The following is a 19,574-nucleotide window of genomic DNA, read 5'->3' on the forward strand; positions in this document are numbered from 1 at the left end:
TCTTCCATCTCTGACCTCTTGCGCGTTCTGATTTCCTTCGTTCCACCATTGGCGGCCGTGCCTTCAGCTGTCTAGGCCCTAACTCTGGAATTCTTTCCCTAAACAGCTCTGCCTCTCCATCCTTTTCTCCTCCTTTAAGTCGTTCCTTAAAACTTTGCTTTTGGTCACATGTCCTAATATCTCTTTATGTGGCTTGGTGTCAAAATTTATCTGATAACGCTCCTGTGAAGCGCCTTGGGACGTTTTACTATCTTAAAGGTGCTATATAAACGCAAGTTGTTGATTGCTGAGGAGGTGCATGATAAGTAAGCCAGATGTCCCAATGGAACCTATCTCTGTGCTAAACACTTGGGACAAATGGAAGCAAAAGCACAGTCGCTGAGTATTCTGTAAAATGACTGAGCGTAGCGTTGCACCGCTTGCAAAGTGCTCCAGTTTCAATCACATGTTTGTGAGTAGTTTTGCTGTGCAATGTTGTATTTTAATGTTTGTCGGCCGTGGTTCAGTGGGTAACACTCTCACCTCTGAGTCAGAAGGTTGTGGGTTCAAATCCCACTTCAGAGACTTGAGTACAAAATCTAGGCTGATGCTCCCAGTGCAGTACTGAGGGAATGCTGCACTATTGGAGATGCAGTTTTTCGGATGAGATGTTAAACCGAGACCCTATCTGCCCCCTCAGGTGGACGTAAAAGATCCTATGGTACTATTTTGAAGAAGAGCATGGCAGTTCTCCCCAGTGTCCTGGCCAATAATTATTCCTCAACCCACATCATTAAAACAGATTATCTGGTCATTATCACATTGCTGTGTGTGGGATCTTGCTGTGCGCAAATTGGCTGCTGCATTTCCTACATTACATGAATGACTACACTTCAAAAGTACTTCATTGGCTGCAAAGCGGTTTGGGGCATCCTGAGGTTGTGAAAGGCGCTATATAAATGCACGTTCTTTCTCTTTCTCTTTCTCGTTTCCTCTTTCTTTCTTTGTTGTTTTCATGCAATGTTTCAGTAACATTGGCTAATTTAAAGGACTGGGTAATGCAAAATTTTAATGAGCAAAAAAAGGACGTTGAATTAACAGGAGCGGACTTCACTGTCATTCGAATTTTTTTTCAAAATCCACTTTATTTATTTGTAGGTGGGATCTAATGTTAGTTCTGAAGGAGGAGAAGGGGAAGGAGCTGATCGGCACAGCAGATGTCAAGTCATTTCTCCAGAAGTGCCAGGACACGGTAGTACTGCTGCAGGACAAGCTCACCACACTCTCCTTCACCGAGACCAGCAACAGCAAGAAGGCTGTGGACGATGAGAAGCGCAAGCAGCTCATGTCTGAGTGGGAGATCCAGGCGCTGGAAACCAGAATCCAATACCTCATCAAAATGGCTGACTCGTACGTACCTATTAATGAGGATCATTAGCTGCAGCTTGTTGGCTTTGTGCAGGGTTTTTTTCTCCAGCTTGCTTTTGCGCCCATCAAGGAGAGGGACATTCGTGTTGCAGAATATAACGCTTAGAGTTTCAGGCACTCAGCATCAAACACTCCCAGGGCAGTTACAGCACGGGTTAGATACAGAGTAAAGCTCCGTCTACACTGTCCCATCAAATACTCCCAGGGCAGGTACAGCACAGGTTAGATACAGAGTAAAGCTTCCTCTACACTGTCCCATCAAACACTCCCAGGGCAGGTACAGCACAGGTTAGATACAGAGTAAAGCTCCCTCTACACTGTCCCATCAAACACTCCCAGGGCAGGTACAGCACAGGTTAGATACAGAGTAAAGCTCCCTCTACACTGTCCCATCAAACACTCCCAGGGCAGGTACAGCACGGGTCAGTGGCAAGTAACATTCGCGCCAGATAAGTGCCAGGCAATGACATCTCCAACAAGAGAGAATCTAACCACCTCCCCTTGACATTCAGCATCACCATCGCCGAATCCCCCACCATCAACATCCTGGGGGTCACCATTGACCAGAAACTTAACTGGACCTGCCATATAAATACTGTGGTTACAAGAGCAGGTCAGAGGCTGGGTGTTTTGCGGCGAGTGACTCACCTCCTGACTCCCCAAAACCTTTCCACCATCGACAAGGCACAAGTCAGGAGTGTGATGGAATACTCTCCACTTGCTTGGATGAATGCAGCTCAAGAAGCTCAACACCATCCAGGACAAAGCAGCCCGCTTGATTGGCACCCGATCCACCACCCTAAACATTCACTCCCTTCACCACCGGTGCACAGTGGCTGCAGTGTGTACCATCCATAGGATGCACTGCAGCAACTCGCCAAGGCTTCTTCGACAGCACCTCCCAAACCCGCGACCTCTACCACCTAGAAGGACAAGGGCAGCAGGTACATGGGAACAACACCACCTGCACGTTCCCCTCCAAGTCACACACCATCCCGACTTGGAAATATATCGCCGTTCCTTCATCGTCGCTGGGTCAAAATCCTGGAACTCCCTTCCTAACAGCACTGTGGGAGAACCTTCACCACACGGACTGCAGCGGTTCAAGAAGGCGGCTCACCACCACCTTCTCAAGGGCAATTAGGGATGGGCAATAAATGCCGGCCTCGCCAGCGACTCCCACATCCCATGAACGAATAAAAAAAAGATATAGAGTAAAGTTCCCTTTACACTGTCCCTCAAACACTCCCAGGGCAGGTAGAGCACGGGTTAGAATCATAGAATCATAGAAGTTACAACATGGAAACAGGCCCTTCGGCCCAACATGTCCATGTCGCCCAGTTTGTACCACTAAGCTAGTCCCAATTGCCTGCACTTGGCCCATATCCCTCGATACCCATCTTCCCCATGTAACTGTCCAAATGCTTTTTAAAAGACAAAATTGTACCCGCCTCTACTACTGCCTCTGGCAGCTCGTTCCAGACACTCACCACCCTTTGAGTGAAAAAATTGCCCCTCTGGATCCTTTTGTATCTCTCCCCTCTCACCTTAAATCTGTGCCCCCTCGTTATAGACTCCCCTACCTTTGGGAAAAGATTTTGACTATCGACCTTATCTATGCCCCTCATTATTTTATAGACTTCTATAAGATCACCCCTTAACCTCCTACTCTCCAGGGAAAAAAGTCCCAGTCTGTCTAACCTCTCCCTGTAAGTCAAACCATCAAGTCCCGGTAGCATCCTAGTAAATCTTTTCTGCACTCTTTCTAGTTTAATAATATCCTTTCTATAATAGGGTGACCAGAACTGTACACAGTACTCCAAGTGTGGCCTCACCAATGCCCTGTACAACTTCAACAAGACATCCCAACTCCTGCATTCAATGTTCTGACCAATGAAACCAAGCATGCTGAATGCCTTCTTCACCACCCTATCCACCTGTGACTCCACTTTCAAGGAGCTATGAATCTGTACTCCTAGATCTCTTTGTTCTATAACTCTCCCCAACGCCCTACCATTAACGGAGTAGGTCCTGGCCCGATTCAATCTACCAAAATGCATCACCTCACATTTATCTAAATTAAACTCCATCTGCCATTCATCGGCCCACTGGCCCAATTTATCAAGATCCCGTTGCAATCCTAGATAACCTTCTTCACTGTCCACAATGCCACCAATCTTGGTGTCATCTGCAAACTTACTAACCATGCCTCCTAAATTCTCATCCAAATCATTAATATAAATAACAAATAACAGCGGACCCAGCACCGATCCCTGAGGCACACCGCTGGACACAGGCATCCAGTTTGAAAAACAACCCTCGACAACCACCCTCTGTCTTCTGTCGTCAAGCCAATTTTGTATCCAATTGGCTACCTCACCTTGGATCCCATGAGATTTAACCTTATGTAACAACCTACCATGCGGTACCTTGTCAAATGCTTTGCTGAAGTCCATGTAGACCACGTCTACTGCACAGCCCTCATCTATCTACAGAGTAAAGCTCCCTCTACACTGTCCCATCAAACACTCCCAGGGCAGGTACAGCACGGGTTAGATACAGAGTAAAGCTCCCTCTACACTCTCCCATCAAACACTCCCAGGGCAGGTACAGCACGGGTTAGATACAGAGTAAAGCTCCCTCTACACTGTCCCATCAAACACTCCCAGGGCAGGTACAGCACGGGTTAGATACAGAGTAAAGCTCCCTCTACACTGTCCCATCAAACACTCCCAGGGCAGGTACAGCACGGGTTAGATACAGAGTAAAGCTCCCTCTACACTGTCCCATCAAACACTCCCAGGGCAGGTACAGCACGGGTTAGATACAGAGTAAAGCTCCCTCTACACTGTCCCATCAAACACTCCCAGGGCAGGTACAGCACGGGTTAGCAAATATTGGCCGGAATATAACACAATACCAGTGTGTATTTGCCTTTATGATACTTTTCTATCCCACCTACCTAGGCCTCAGCATATCCCCATCCCCTCTCTCATCCAATTGTCACCCTAACCCATTTACAGTGTCTGATTCAGTGTTCCTCCCTGTATTCCACTACAATGTGTGTGTGAGACCTCCCCACTTTACTTCTAGTTTTACTTTATGTCCGATGGTGTTTGATCCTTTACCACTGTGAAGAATTAGCCTAAATCAGATATGATGTGGAGATGCCGGTGATGGACTGGGGTTGACAATTGTAAACAATTTTACAACACCAAGTTATAGTCCAGCAATTTTATTTTAAATTCACAAGCTTTCGGAGGCTTCCTCCTTCCTCATTTACCTGAGGAAGGAGGAAGCCTCCGAAAGCTTGTGAATTTAAAATAAAATTGCTGGACTATAACTTGGTGTTGTAAATCAGATATGTCAATGCTCCTGAGAATGCTGAAAGGTATGTGGTTCATCCAGGGCTCAAACCCCAGCCTGAGTGTTAGTGCCATGTTCTGAACAATTGTTCTATCTCGCCACAGGGCACTTAGTTTGAGGCCCATCCTACAGTTTGTAATATCATGAGATGGTGTCAGTTGGCTCTCAATGTTGGAACTCAGTGCTGTCCTGTGTCAAATGATCTGTGTCATTTCAGAATCCAGGACACCAATCCTGCAGAGAGTGCTGCTATTATGGTGCAAGTGCGTGAGATGGAGATACTGTTGCAGAGGGTGAAGAGTCAGGCCTTAAGGAGGAAACAGCTTCTGTCAGACGCCTACAACCAGCAGCTCTTCAACCAGGAGAGTAAAGAGCTTCTCCTGTGGGCCGGCACCATGAAGGACAAGCTGAACAGCAAGGAGATGGGATTCGATGTGGGCTCTGCTGAGAACCTTCTGAAGGAACATGGTGATCTGCTGCTGGAGATCAACGCGCAGAAAATCAAGTGAGAAAAAGCACCAGAGAGGAGAAACCTCTGCTACTGCTGGAACTACAGTCCAGGGCGGCCAGTACCTGAAGGGGAAAAGACAGGTTAATGTGTAGACCCTAGATCAGAACTGGAAGTTAGATGAATCCCATTATAGAACTGAAGGGCGGAGTAGGGGGGATGGTGGTTTGGGAGGGCAGGGAGGAGACCAACAAGTCAGGAATGTACATACTGTCGCACACAAGCTTCTGAACTCACTCTCTAACTGTAAGGAGTCGTACAACACCAGGTTATAGTCCAACAGCTTTATTTGAAATCACAAGCTTTTGGAGCTTTTCTCCTTCATCAGGTGAGTGGGCTCTGCTCTCTAACAACATCGATCAACATTTTAGGTGTTCTGGTCCTCAGTTCCACATCATCCCTTCAAGTATCTGGGACCCTTCAGGTCTGATGATTTCAAGCTCTGACTCCAATCATCATCTTTTCACTCTGCTGCCTATATCCTAACTCGCACCAAGTCCCATTCACCCATCACCCCTGAGCTCGCTGACTTCTGGTCTGGCAATGCCTCGATTTTAAAATTCTCATCCTTATTTTCAAATCCCTCCATGGCCTCGCCGCTTTCTCTGTAACCTCCTCCAGCCCTTTGACCCTCTGAGATCTCTGCGTTCCTCCAATTCTTGCCTCTTGCGCATCCTGATTTTAATCACCACACCATTGGCAGCCGTGCCTTCAGCTGCCTAGGCCCTAAGCTCTAGAATTCCCTCCCTAAACCTCTCTGGCTCTCTCTCCTCCTTTAAGTCGTTCCTTAAAACCTACCTCTTTGACTAAGCTTTTGGCCACCTGTCCTAATATCTTTTTATGTGGCTCAGTATCAAAATTTCTTCAATAATCGCACCTATGAAGTGCCTTGAGTCATTTTTCTACATTAAAGGCACTATATATATATATATATATATACACACACACACAAGTTGTTGTTGTTGAATGTTCAGTTCCGCTATACCTCAATCCCTCACCAAGGTGGCCTTCCAGCCCTCCATCCACCACCACCCTCCTCCATGTGCCTTTTCCCACCTTAAATAGCTTCTCTTCAACTCCACTCACTTCCTCCAGATAAAAGGTGTTGCTATGGGAACCTAGGCAGGCCTCAGCTCCTTTTGTAGGTTATGTTTTTTGTTTCAATCTACTCTGGCGCCCTCCCTGGCCTCGTCCTCCGTAACATTGATGATTGTCTGGATGCTGCTTCCTGCTTTTGCCCTTATCCTGAGAATTTCATTAACTATGCTTCCAATTTCCACCCATCCCTCACCTTCACATGGTCCACCTCTGACTCTTCCCCCCCCACCTTTCTGCACTCCTCTCTCTCTCTATCTTTGTTGATGGGCTTTCCACAGACATTTATTACAAGCCCATAGACCCACAACTGCTTGGATTATCCTTCTTCCCACCCTGTTTCCTGTGAAGACTCCATCCCTTTCTCCCAGTTTCTCTATCACATTTGCTCCGATAATTCCACATTCTCCACCAGAACTCTAAAATGTCCTCCTCATTTCCTGCCATTATGGTCCTCCTCCCCCATCCCCTCTTCCTTCTCTCGCAATGATGATTGTCACCCCCTCCCTTGATCTCACCTTCTACCCCACCAGCCTCTGTATTTGCCAGATCATCCTTCACCATTTCCTTCACCCCCTCCCTTTGAGACAATTCACTTGCACTTTCTCTAATCTCGTGCACTGTATTCTCTGCTCACAGTCCCGTTTCCGTAGGCGACCATGTCGCTGAACATCTTCACTCTGAATGGAAGTGGGAACCTGACCCAAGGGCGCCCACCCCCCACCCCCGCACTGTGACTCAACACAAGAAGCATCACAGAAATGATGGGCCGAATGGCCTCCTTCTGTGCTGCAAACCTTCAATGGCTTACACCATGATTAGCACCAGGGATTCCTTACTCACTGAGTTACTGAGCTGTGAGCCACAGCATGCACCACATGGGGAGAGGGAGAGTCCCCCCAGACTGCTCTGTTGCAGCATCCGGTTATAAAGAAATCAGAACAGAGGTCAGAGGGAAGGTTACCAGGCTGGGTAGAAAGTAATGGAAAGTAACAGAGTAGAATCGGGGGGTGGGGGGCGGTGGTTGTGGCTGGCCAGCCTGGGGTTTATAATCGACTGTGGGTAAGAAGTGTTGGTTGGAGTTAAAGTGCGTCTTTTATTTGTGAAAGGTTCAAGGAGCTGGATGACCTGGGTGAACGAGTGGTAAAGACAAGCTGTAGCGGCGATGTTTCTCGAACGATGAAGAAAATGAACAGTGTTCAGGCGGAGCTGGAGGATGCGTGGAAGGAACGCAACAAGAAGCTGCAGGGTGGACTCGAGCTGCAGCACTTTAACCGGGAGGCAGATCGCGTTGAGGCCACACTCTCTGGCCACGAAGCCTTCCTGAAGATCGATGATCTTGGGGTAACGTCCAGTGACTTCATTGTTCTGCATCCTTTGCTTCTTGCACCCCAGACTTCCAGCTGCACAGCCTGTGGCGAGCCTGACTTTGTGCATCACGTGGACTGGGTTCATGAGGACTTTCCTCCAAAGTCCCTGTGCTGCTCAGAGTGAGGAATGAGGATTTTCTCCTGCTAATGGCTGCCAGTGTTAGCACTGAACGCTGTCTGGTCAGGTATAGCACAAGTAAGGGACTGGATGGAGCAGTGGGTTAACGCACTGCTCTTTCATCCCTGGGACCCAAGTCCAGCTCGAATTGCTGGTGTGCAAGTTTACTTTCCCTGCTAACTGTAAGGTTCCTGCATGACCTGAGTTTAGGGTGTTGTAGCCTAGCAGTTATAGTACAGGACTCGTAACCAAGAGGTCCTAACTTCAAATCTCCACCATGGCAATAAATCTGGTAATTTGTGGACTGATAGTATGAAAGTTGCCAGATTGTAAAAACCCCACCGGTTCACTAATGTCCTCTAGGGAAGGGGCCCTGCTGTCCTTACCTGGTCTGCACTACACATTACTCCAGTCCTACACTTCTTGGTTGACTTTTAATGCCTTCAGGGCAATAGGGATGGACAATAAATAAATATTCCAAGAACAAGCCGAGTTGGGCTAAAACCAGATTTGGAGGGGTTGGAGAGGCATGAACGTGCTCTCCCAATTATTAATAAACTCGACATGGTGCCCAAAGCAGGGTGACATCTTCTGAAAGTAGTAATACAGAGAAATAACGCATTGGGACAAGGAAGCATGGCCCTACCAGCCTGTAGTTAGCCAAGTATAAGGCAGTGCTAGTGCAGTAGATGGTGTAACTTTGGGAGAATGGGGCCATTCCACAATCCAGAGCTCTCAGTGGGGCCTCGCAGGAAATTGCAGCTGTGCAGCCTGTGATTTTCCGTCCTTCAAAATGAATTCCGGTGATTTCCTGTAAACATTTCTCCCAGCTGAGGGCACCGGATAAACAGAATGTTTTGGGAATGAAATTAGGGAAAGGGAAGGGTAGAAAATTGGATTAAAAGCCGGTTCGAAGGGAGAAAACAGAGAGTAGGGGTTAAGGCCAGTTTCTCAAAATGGTTGGAAGTGGGTAATGGTGCTCCACAGGGATCAGTTCTGGGGCCAATTCTGTTCACTGTGTATATCGATTTGGATAGAGAGTTAGAGGGAGTGGTGTCCAATTTTGCATATGATATTAAAATAAGAGACATCGTAAATAATTCTGAGGCCCAAAGGAAGCTATAAGGGAACATTGATAAGATGGTGCAAAGGGCAAAGAAAGTGGCAGGTGGAATTCAATGTCAGTAAGTGTGAGGTGGTACATTGGTAAAAAAATAAAAGGAATAATAATACTTTGGGGGAAGGTTGGGTGATGTGGAAGAGCAGGTGGATTTTGGGGTTAAGGGTCACAAGACAGAATACTGAGTTTTATGGCAAGAGGTATAGAATATAAAAGCAAGAAGTAACGGAGAATCTACATAAGACCACAGTTGGAGTCCTGTGTGGAGTTTGGGCTCCACACTATAGGAAAGATGTCGAGGTAATGGAGAGGGTGCAGTGCAGATTCACTAGGATGCCGCCTGGTATGAGGAAATACAAATACAATACTAGACCTGAAAAACAGGGGCTGTTTGTTAGAACAGAGGAGATTGAAGGGTGATTTGATAAAGGTGATTTGACTAAGAAATGTTGGTATTCAGAGGGATTTGGATGTTCTTGTAGACGAAACACAGAAAGTTAACATGCAGGTACAGCAAGCAATTAGGAAGGCAAATGCTGTGTTAGTCTTTATTGTAAGGGGGCTGGAGTATAAGAGTAAGGAGGTCTTGCTGCAGGGCCCTGGTGAGACCACACCTGGAGTACTGTGTACAGTTTTGGTCTCCTTACTTAAGGAAGGATATACTTGCCTTAGGGGGTGCAATGAATGTTCACTAGTTTGATTCCTGGGATGAGAGGGTTGTCCTATGAGGAGAGATTGAGTAACATGGACCTAAATTCTCTGGAGTTTAGAAGAATGAGAGGTGACCTCATTGAAATTAAAATTCTGAGAGGGCTTGACAGGATAGATGCTGAGAGGTTGTTTCCCCTGGCTGGAGAGTCTAGAACTAGGGGTCATAGTCTCAGGATAATGGATTGACCATTTAGGACCGAGATGAGAAAAAAATTCTTCACTCAGAGGGTTGTGAATCTTTGGAATTCTCTACCCCAGAGGGCTGTGGATGCTGAGTTGCTGATTTCATTCAAGATTGAGATCGATAGATTTTTGGACACTAAGGGAATCAAGAGATATGGGTATAGGGCGGGAAAGTGAAGTTGAGGTCGAAGATCAGCCATGATCTTATTGAATGGCGGAGCAGGCTCGAGGGGTCGTATGGCCTACTCCTGCTCTTATTTGTTATGTTCTTATGTAGGTGTTTAAAAATATGAAAGGGTGGGACAGGTTCAATAGAAAGAGAGTGTTTCTAGTGGGTGAGGGGCCTCAATTGAGGGGGACATGGATACAAGATTAAATGTAAGAGATTTAGGACAGAGAGCAGGAGAAATCTTTTTACACAGTCGATTGTGAGGCTGTGGAATGCACTACCAGAGTTAGTGATTTAAGCAGACACCATGTTAACATTCAAGATTAGGTTGGATAGGTGGTTGAAGGAAAAGGGGATCAAGGGATATGGAATCAGGGCAGGTAAATAGGCTTGTCTGGAGGATAAACACCAACAGACTGGTGTAATTCTATGAGGCTTACTCTTCCAAACCCCCATCAGTTTGCTTGCTTGCTGCGATTTTGGAACGAATGGCCCATATCCCCTCTCCCAGTAGCAATGTATCCTGTCTTTCTTGAAAACCTGTGGTGGCTTTTTGTTGCACTGCACCCACTAATTCCACAGTTCTATTTATCTTCTTACTTAAAAAAAAAAGTTGCCTAAATTTCCTATTTTCCTTTGCCACCTTTAACTTTAAACGGAGTCTCCCAGTCCTTGAGTCCTGTGCCTGATAAAAGAACTTTCCTGGATCCAATTTCTCCAAAGGCATGAAAATCTTTAACACTCTGTCAAGTGTGTCTCCCTCACCTCCCATTTCTACAGAGAGTAAGGTCCCAGGTTGACGGCCTTTCCTCATGGCTCTGCCCTCCCTGACTCCTTCCAACAATCCTACCCCCTTGAAGGTTTGTTTCTTGCCCTCTGCGATCGATCGGTGTGACCTGGCCTGGGCGGTGCTGGACTCCACCATGGTCACCAGCCAACGCTGAGGCATCATTGGTTGTTGAGGGCAGGTTTTAACCAAACCGTGGTGTGTGTGGCCTTGATGACATGATGTCAGGACAGGAAGCTCTAACCAGCAGTGTCACACGCTGAGCAAAGTTTGGATTTTGGGCATTTTCTACCTTGAAGTTTTAGCTAACAGGCCTTGATACATTGCACGAAAAACGAAGAAAGACTTTTAGAAGTTATTCATATAGTGCCTTTCACGGCCTCAGGAGGTCCCAATGTGCTTTACAGCCAATGAAGTACTTTTTTGAAATGTAGTCACTGATATACTGTAGGAAACATAGCAGCCAATTTGCACACAGCAAGATCCCACAAACAGCAATGTGATAATGACCAGATAATCTGTTTTAGTGACGTTGGTTGAGGGATACATTTTTTCGAGGACACTGGGGAGAACTCCCCCGGTTGTCTTCGAAATAGTGCCATGGGATCTTTTACATCCCCCTGAGAGGGCAGACGGGGCCTCAGTTTAATATCTCATCCGAAAGATAATACCTCCAACAATGCAGCACTCCCTCAGTACTGCATTGGAGTGTCAGCCTGGATTTTGTGCTCAATTCTCTGGAGTGGGACTTGAACCCAGAACCTTCTGACTCAGAGGCAAGAATGTTACCCACTGAGCCCCAGCTGACAATTCAAAGGAGACATTGAAGTGAGATGAGTCTGAGCTCCGAGAGCTGTAACAATTTGAATTGTTTTTAAAGGACACCGTGGACTCTGTGAGCAGCTTGCTGAAGAGACAGGAAGACTTTGAGAACGTGCTGAAACTAACAGACCAGAGAATTCGAGGGCTGCAGGATAGAGCCACCAGACTCACCCAGAACAGTGACTACACCAACAATGTGTACGTATTGGCAGCTTAGTCACTGACTTTTGAAAACCAGGTCTGGGTTAGGCCGAGGCCGCATGAAGGAGTCCGTGCTGCTGAAGTCTGTAAGCTCACTGTTATTGTCGTTAATCTAACTTCATTGAAAAGAGGCACAGCAAAGTTCAAAACTTGTCTGAATCTTCCTATCCACACCCTTCTGTCCCGATGTGTAATTGCTACACTCTCTGAGAGGCAGCTGACTAATTAAACTATTTTTTCTCACTCTATTGCTCCCCTTGTTCTAATATAACTGAAACCAAGTTTTATCCCTGCTGTGTCTCCTGGATCCTCTGTGTTCCAGACCCCAGTAAAACCTCTGTAATACCATTTTGGATTTACCCTTACTTTACCTTTTGTTTCAGTTTCCGTACCTTAGATTACTCTCATAAATGACCCTGTGACCCCAAGAGTATCTTCACTATCCCTGATCTCTCGGTCAGCTTTTGATAAAAGGCCCAGGGTAACAAACAAAGACCCCCTGGAATTACCCTGTGCCTCCACAGGATCTGTCCTCTGACAACAAAAGGCAGCAGGAATTTGCAGATCTTGTTGCAGAATTTAGTTGTTTGTTTATCTATTGTTAAATAGCGACAATACCAAAATATTAACAAAAGCCCTGCGGAGCACAGCCACTTCCTGACTGCAGGATCTTACTTCCTGCCAAGATCTTTGGTCACGCTTTTCTGTCAACATTTCCCATTCAGTCTTGCTGTGTCGCCTGTCATTATGTAGCTGCAGGCTCGGGCTACTAGGTGACTGTGGAGCAGGCTTCTGAGGTACCTCTCCCAACTCTGTCACCATCTTCTATGTAAAAAGAATTATATTGATGAACTGACCATGGGCAATGTCACTGACAAGTTGCCAGTAACACACATATTTTTGCAGTAGAAATCATACTTCTAGAAAATAATCTCTATGTTAATACACTATTCTTTTCAATTAATATTCTATATGATCAAAGATTTGTTTATTGTATTCCTCATGACTTGTGGGAGCTGTGTTGGTCTGACCTAACTCTACATAGTTCCAAACAGATTTTCTCTGATTTGAACAATTCAGCTTGTTAAATACTCCTGGAACAGTAGCTGAGCTCCTTCGGTTTAAATAACTGATAATTCAATTTAAAAATGAGCAGTGACTTGTGCACGTAACTGAACTAAGTGCACAGCATTGTTTGTGTTTGAATTATGTGGCTTGGTTCCCCTCCCAAGCCACAAAGACAAGTGAGCAGACCGCCCAACATTTTTATAGATTTAGGCTAGGAACAGAGGGGTGAAACTGGCCTTTGGTGAAAGTATGAAACGGGTGATAATGAACTGGCAGCCCGTCATACACCTTGCCAGATTATCTTTTCCGTTGAAGTCGGTGAAAAAGAATATTGGGCACGTTGTAAAACGGGCAGCTGATTCGCTATAACTCGTTCCGCGCTTTCATCAAAGATCAGTTTCAGCCCCGTGGAGGTTAACTGCAGCTGGCTTTCACACTCCTTGGATGACATTTTCAGAGAACCTGTGCCACTGGCAGGGCTTCACGTGTATCTGGCACCTTGTCAGAAAATTACCTGTCCATTGATTTTGCCTTTTATATTTTGTGACTGCATTTAAAGGGATCGTCACCAAAACAAAACTAGACAAACACACTGGTTTTTGTTACAGCCTGGTCCTGATGATATCTCTCCAGTTGTCCTCGGGCTGTGCAGCTGTTAGCTGACCCCAAAATCAGGTGGTCTCTTCAAATCTTTCATACTTCCTGTCCAACTTTCCTTACTGGAACTTTCCTTATGTTTGCCCTATCTTTAAGAAAGCTGATCCCTCTTATGTCTCTCTCCATTAGTTCTTAAAGTTATGGAAGCTGCTGTTAACTCTTAAATTACTGTCATGTTGAAAGTTCCAGCCTAATCCATGATTGGCTGTCTCCTTTTTGGCACAGTCAATGCATTGGTGCTCTACACTTCAACACCCTGTTCATTTCTTATTCTCTTGAACATCTTTTCTGGTGCCATGCAGATCTTCTGGCGCCATGCAGATAAAGATTGGATGGGCTGGGGTTGTTTTCTTTGGAACAAAGGAGACTGAGGGGAGATTTGATATAAAATTATGACGGGCCTAGACAAACTGGATGGGGAGGACCTATTTCCCTTAGCAGAGGGGTCTGTGACCAGGGGGCATAGATTTAAAGTAATTGGTAGAAGGATTAGAGGGGAGCTGAGGAAAAAAAAATCCACCCAGAGGGTGGTTGGGGTCTGGAACTCACTGCATGAAAGGGTGATAGAGGCAGAAACCCTCAACTCATTTAAAAAGTACTTGGATGAGCACTTGAAGTGCCGTAACCTACAGGGCTACAGACCAAGTGCTGGAAAGTGGGATTAGGCTGGATTACTCTTTATCAGCTGGCACGGACACAGTGGGCTGAATGGCCTCCTTCTGTGCTGTAACTTTCTATGATTCTATCTGCAGCGTACAATACCAAGAGCTTGCACTTCTCAGCAGTATATTGTCTGCCGCAACTGTGACTATACTTCAGAAGTGTTTCATTGGCTGTACAGTGCTTTGGGACATCCTGACATCGTGAACGGCACTATATAAATGCAAGTCTTCACTTTTCCCCCTTTTTTCTGGACTCTTTCCAGGAGTACGTTGTAGGAAAGAAAGAACTTGCCTTTATCCAGCACCTTTCATATTCTCAGGACATCCTAAAGTAATTCACAGCCAATAAATTAGTGTCAAAGTGTAGTCACTGCTGTCCTGGAAAGGCTGTCAGCAGCCAATTTGAGTGCAGCATGGTCCTGCAGAGAGCAATGAGACGAATGACCAGTCACTCTGCTCTGAATTGTGGAGATCTTGTTCTGAATTGTTTGGTAGCAGGCTGACAGCTGTGTACAATATTTCTCTTTACCTCCAGAATCCAGCAGAGGGTGATTGCGATCAGGGACAGGTGGAGTGATCTGAAACGGAGCACTGACTATCGGAGGAATAGGCTGTCACAGTCACAGAAACTCCAGGTCTGTATCCACTCCGACCATTTGATGCTTTTACTCAGATAAGAAAGAATGAAGTTGTATTTATACAGTGACTTTCAGGATGTTCCCAAGCACCTTGCATGGATTATTTCTTCAGCGCAGTCACTGTTATTATGTAGGTAAAGCCAGCAGTCAGTTTGGTGGAGAGCACAGTGTGCAGCATCAGTAAAGAAAGTGAACGGGACTTCGGGGTGTACAGGCAGAGGGATAGAGCACAAATCTGAGTCTGTACAAGGCACAGTTATGGCCATACCTGGAGTATGGGGTACAATACCGGGCACTGGTACCCCCACACCTGGAGTATGGGGTTCAGTACTAGGCTCTGGTACCCCCACACCTGGAGTACTGGGTACAATACCGGGCACTGGTACCCCCACACCTGGAGTACGGGGTTCAATACTAGGCTCTGGTACCCCCACACCTGGAGTACTGGGTACAATACCGGGCACTGGTACCCCCACACCTGGAGTACGGGGTTCAATACTAGGCTCTGGTACCCCCACACCTGGAGTACTGGGTACAATACCGGGCACTGGTACCCCCACACCTGGAGAACGGGGTTCAATACTAGGCTCTGGTACCCCCACACCTGGAGTACTGGGTACAATACCGGGCACTGGTACCCCCACACCTGGAGAACGGGGTTCAATACTAGGCTCTGGTACCCCCACACCTGGAGTATGGGGTGCAATACTAGGCTCTGGTGCCCACACCTAGAGTACTATGTACAATTCTGGGGAACTAGTACAGCCACACCTGGAGAACGGGGTACAATTCTGGGCACTGGTACGGCCACACCTGGAATACTGGGTCACTGCAAGGAGGTAGAATAGGAAAGGGAACCAAACTGATTCTGAGCTTACGGCATCTGGGCTGTGAGGAGTGGGTGTGGAGCCCAGGATTGGTTACTGTGGGAAAGTGACGGCTCAGGGGAGAGATTATTTAAGTTCTCAACATCCTTAAGCAAATGGATGAATTGAACCTGATAATATGTTCAGGATTGGCACAAACTCGGGGACAAAGGGATTCAGGCTGAAACTTAGAAGAGGAAAGGTGCACGTGGGAACAGGAGTAGGCCATTCAGCCCCTCGAGCCTGTTCCACCATTTAATTGGGCACAGATCTGTACCTCAACTCCATTTACCCATCTTTGTACCATATTCCTTACTACCCTTACCTAGAAAAAATCTATCTATCGCAGTCTTGAAAATTTCAATTGACCTGTAGCCTCAACAACCTCTTTTGGGGAGAGTGTTCCAGATTTCCGTTAATCTTTGTGTGAAAAAGCGCTTCCTGATTTCACTCCTGAATGGCCTCGCTCTAATTTTAAGAGTATGCCCTTTTGTTTGTGACTCCCCCACCAGAGGAAATAGTTTCTCTGTATCTACCCTATCAAACCCCCTTATCAATTTAAATATCACGATTAGATCACCCCTCAACCTTTTGTACTCAGGGTAATACAAGCATAGTCTATACAACCTGTCCTCATAATTGAACCCTTTTAGCCCCGATATCATTCTGGTGAATCTGTGTTGCACCCCCTCCAAGGCCAATATATCCTTCCTGAGGTGCAGTGCCCAGAACTGAACACAGTACTCCAGATGGGTCTGACCAAGGCAGAAATCCTGCATCACTCCTTTGTTTCCTTCCCTCTAGGAGTTTAACAGAGATGCAGCCGAACTCCGAATGTGGATCGATGAAAAGTATGAGATTGCCTCGGATGAGTCGTACCGAGACCCCACGAACATCCTCCGTAAACTGAAGCGACATGAGGCCGTGGAGAAGGAGATGATGGCCAACCAAGTCCAAGTGGAGGGCCTGAAGCAGGTGCGGCTGTTGCAATCCAGTTAACAGAGTCTCCCTTAAACCACAGCCGAAAGGCATTGCCAGCCTTAGACTCAGACTCATAGGAAATGCACATTGCAGACCCTAGTTCCCTCTCCCAATGCCCACCTGGTGGAGTGTAAGATGTCAGGGCACAATATGGAGCTTATTAATGTTGCATGTAACATTCCTGTCAGAGGGGCTACTGCACCATGTGATATTGGGGTCCCGGGGTCAATGGGGTAACTGCACCGTGTGATACTGGGGTCCCGGGGTCAATGGGGTAACTGCACCGTGTGATACTGGGATCCCGGGGTCAATGGGGTAACTGCACCGTGTGATACTGGGGTCAATGGGGTAACTGCACCGTGTGATACTGGGGTCCCGGGGTCAATGGGGTAACTGCACCGTGTGATACTGGGATCCCGGGGTCAAAGGGGTATCTGCACCGTGTGATACTGGGGTCAATGGGGTAACTGCACCGTGTGATACTGGGGTCCCGGGGTCAATGGGGTAACTGCACCGTGTGATACTGGGATCCCGGGGTCAAAGGGGTAATCTGCACCGTATGATACTGGGGTCCCGGGGTCAATGGGGTAACTGCACCGTGTGATACTGGGGTCCCGGGGTCAATGGGGTAACTGCACCATGTGATACTGGGGTCCCGGGGTCAATGGGGTAACTGCACCGTATGATACTGGGGTCAATGGGGTAACTGCACCGTGTGATACTGGGGTCCCGGGGTCAATGGGGTAACTGCACCGTGTGATACTGAGGTCCCGGGGTCAATGGGGTAACTGCACCATATGATACTGGGGTCAATGGGGTAACTGCACCGTGTGATACTGGGGTCCCGGGGTCAATGGGGTAACTGCACCGTATGATACTGGGGTCAATGTGGTAACTGCACCGTGTGATACTGGGGTCCTGGGGTCCTGGGGTCAATGGCATATCTGCACCGTGTAATACTGGGGTCCCGGGGTCAATGGGATATCTGCACCATGTGATACTGGGGTCCTGGGGTCAATGGCATATCTGCACCATGTGATACTGGGGTCCTGGGGTCAATAGGATATATGCACCATGTGATACTGGGGTCCTGGGGTCAATGGGGTAACTGCAACGTGTGATACTGGGGTCCCGGGGTCAATGGGGTAACTGCACCGTGTGATACTGGGATCCCGGGGTCAATGGGGTAACTGCACCATGTGATACTGGGGTCCCGGGGTCAATGGGGTAACTGCACCGTATGATACTGGGGTCAATGGGGTAACTGCACCGTGTGATACTGGGGTCCCGGGGTCAATGGGGTAACTGCACCGTGTGATACTGGGGTCCCGGGGTCAATGGGGTAACTGCACCGTGTGATACTGGGGTCCCGGGGTCAATGGGGTAACTGCACCGTGTGATACTGGGATCCCGGGGTCAATGGGGTAACTGCACCGTGTGATACTGGGGTCAATGGGGTAACTGCACCGTGTGATACTGGGGTCCCGGGGTCAATGGGGTAACTGCACCGTGTGATACTGGGGTCCCAGGGGTCAATGGGGTAACTGCACCGTATGATACTGGGGTCAATGGGGTAACTGCACCGTGTGATACTGGGGTCCTGGGGTCAATGGGGTAACTGCACCGTGTGATACTGGGGTCCTGGGGTCAATGGCATATCTGCACCGTGTGATACTGGGGTCCTGGGGTCAATAGGATATATGCACCATGTGATACTGGGGTCCTGGGGTCAATGGGGTAACTGCACCGTGTGATACTGGGGTCCCGGGGTCAATGGGGTAACTGCACCGTGTGATACTGGGGTCCCGGGGTCAATGGGGTAACTGCACCGTGTGATACTGGGGTCCCGGGGTCAATGGGGTAACTGCACCGTGTGATACTGGGGTCCCGGGGTCAATGGGGTAACTGCACCGTGTGTTACTGGGATCCCGGGGTCAATGGGGTAACTGCACCGTGTGATACTGGGGTCAATGGGGTAACTGCACCGTATGATACTGGGGTCCTGGGGTCAATGGGGTAACTGCACCGTGTGATACTGGGGTCCCAGGGGTCAATGGGGTAACTGCACCGTGTGATACTGGGGTCCCGGGGTCAATGGGGTAACTGCACCGTATGATACTGGGGTCAATGGGGTAACTGCACCGTGTGATACTAGGGTCCCGGGGTCAATGGGGTAACTGCACCGTGTGATACTGGGGTCCCAGGGGTCAATGGGGTAACTTCACCGTGTGATACTGGGGTCCCGGGGTCAATGGGGTAACTGCACCGTGTCATACTGGGGTCCCGGAGTCAATGGGGTAACTGGACCGTGTGATACTGGGGTCCCGGGGTCAATGGGGTAACTGCACCGTATGATACTGGGGTCAATGTGGTAACTGCACCGTGTGATACTGGGGTCCTGGGGTCCTGGGGTCAATGGCATATCTGCACCGTGTGATACTGGGGTCCCGGGGTCAATAGGATATATGCACCATGTGATACTGGGGTCCCGGGGTCAATGGGGTAACTGCACCGTGTGATACTGGGGTCCTGGGGTCAATGGGGTAACTGCACCGTGTGATACTGAGGTCCCGGGGTCAATGGGGTAACTGCACCGTATGATACTGGGGTCCTGGGGTCAATGGGATATCTGCACCATGTGATACTGGGGTCCCGGGGTCAATGGGGTAACTGCACCGTGTGATACTGGGGTCCTGGGGTCAATGGGATATCTACACCGTGTGATACTGGGGTCCTGGGGTCAATGGGATATCTGCACCATGTGATACTGGGCTCCTGGGGTCAATGGGATATCTGCACCATGTGATACTGGGGTCCCGGGGTCAATGGGGTAACTGCACCGTGT

General features: G+C 47.9%; 1 protein-coding gene across 1 annotated transcript in view; it reads left to right on the forward strand.

Moving 5' to 3' along the window:
• sptbn5 (spectrin, beta, non-erythrocytic 5) overlaps nucleotides 1-19,574 on the forward strand; it is a 394,215-nt gene that overhangs the window by 66,926 nt on the left and 307,715 nt on the right. The window contains exons 18-23 of the mRNA XM_067991151.1: nucleotides 1,138-1,389; nucleotides 4,991-5,278; nucleotides 7,486-7,720; nucleotides 11,715-11,854; nucleotides 14,780-14,879; nucleotides 16,553-16,723. Coding sequence (XP_067847252.1) covers nucleotides 1,138-1,389; nucleotides 4,991-5,278; nucleotides 7,486-7,720; nucleotides 11,715-11,854; nucleotides 14,780-14,879; nucleotides 16,553-16,723 — 1,186 coding nt within the window. The remainder of the gene's footprint in view (nucleotides 1-1,137; nucleotides 1,390-4,990; nucleotides 5,279-7,485; nucleotides 7,721-11,714; nucleotides 11,855-14,779; nucleotides 14,880-16,552; nucleotides 16,724-19,574) is intronic.

The sequence above is a fragment of the Heptranchias perlo genome, chromosome 10 (assembly GCF_035084215.1).
Source record: "Heptranchias perlo isolate sHepPer1 chromosome 10, sHepPer1.hap1, whole genome shotgun sequence".
NCBI lineage: Eukaryota > Metazoa > Chordata > Chondrichthyes > Hexanchiformes > Hexanchidae > Heptranchias > Heptranchias perlo.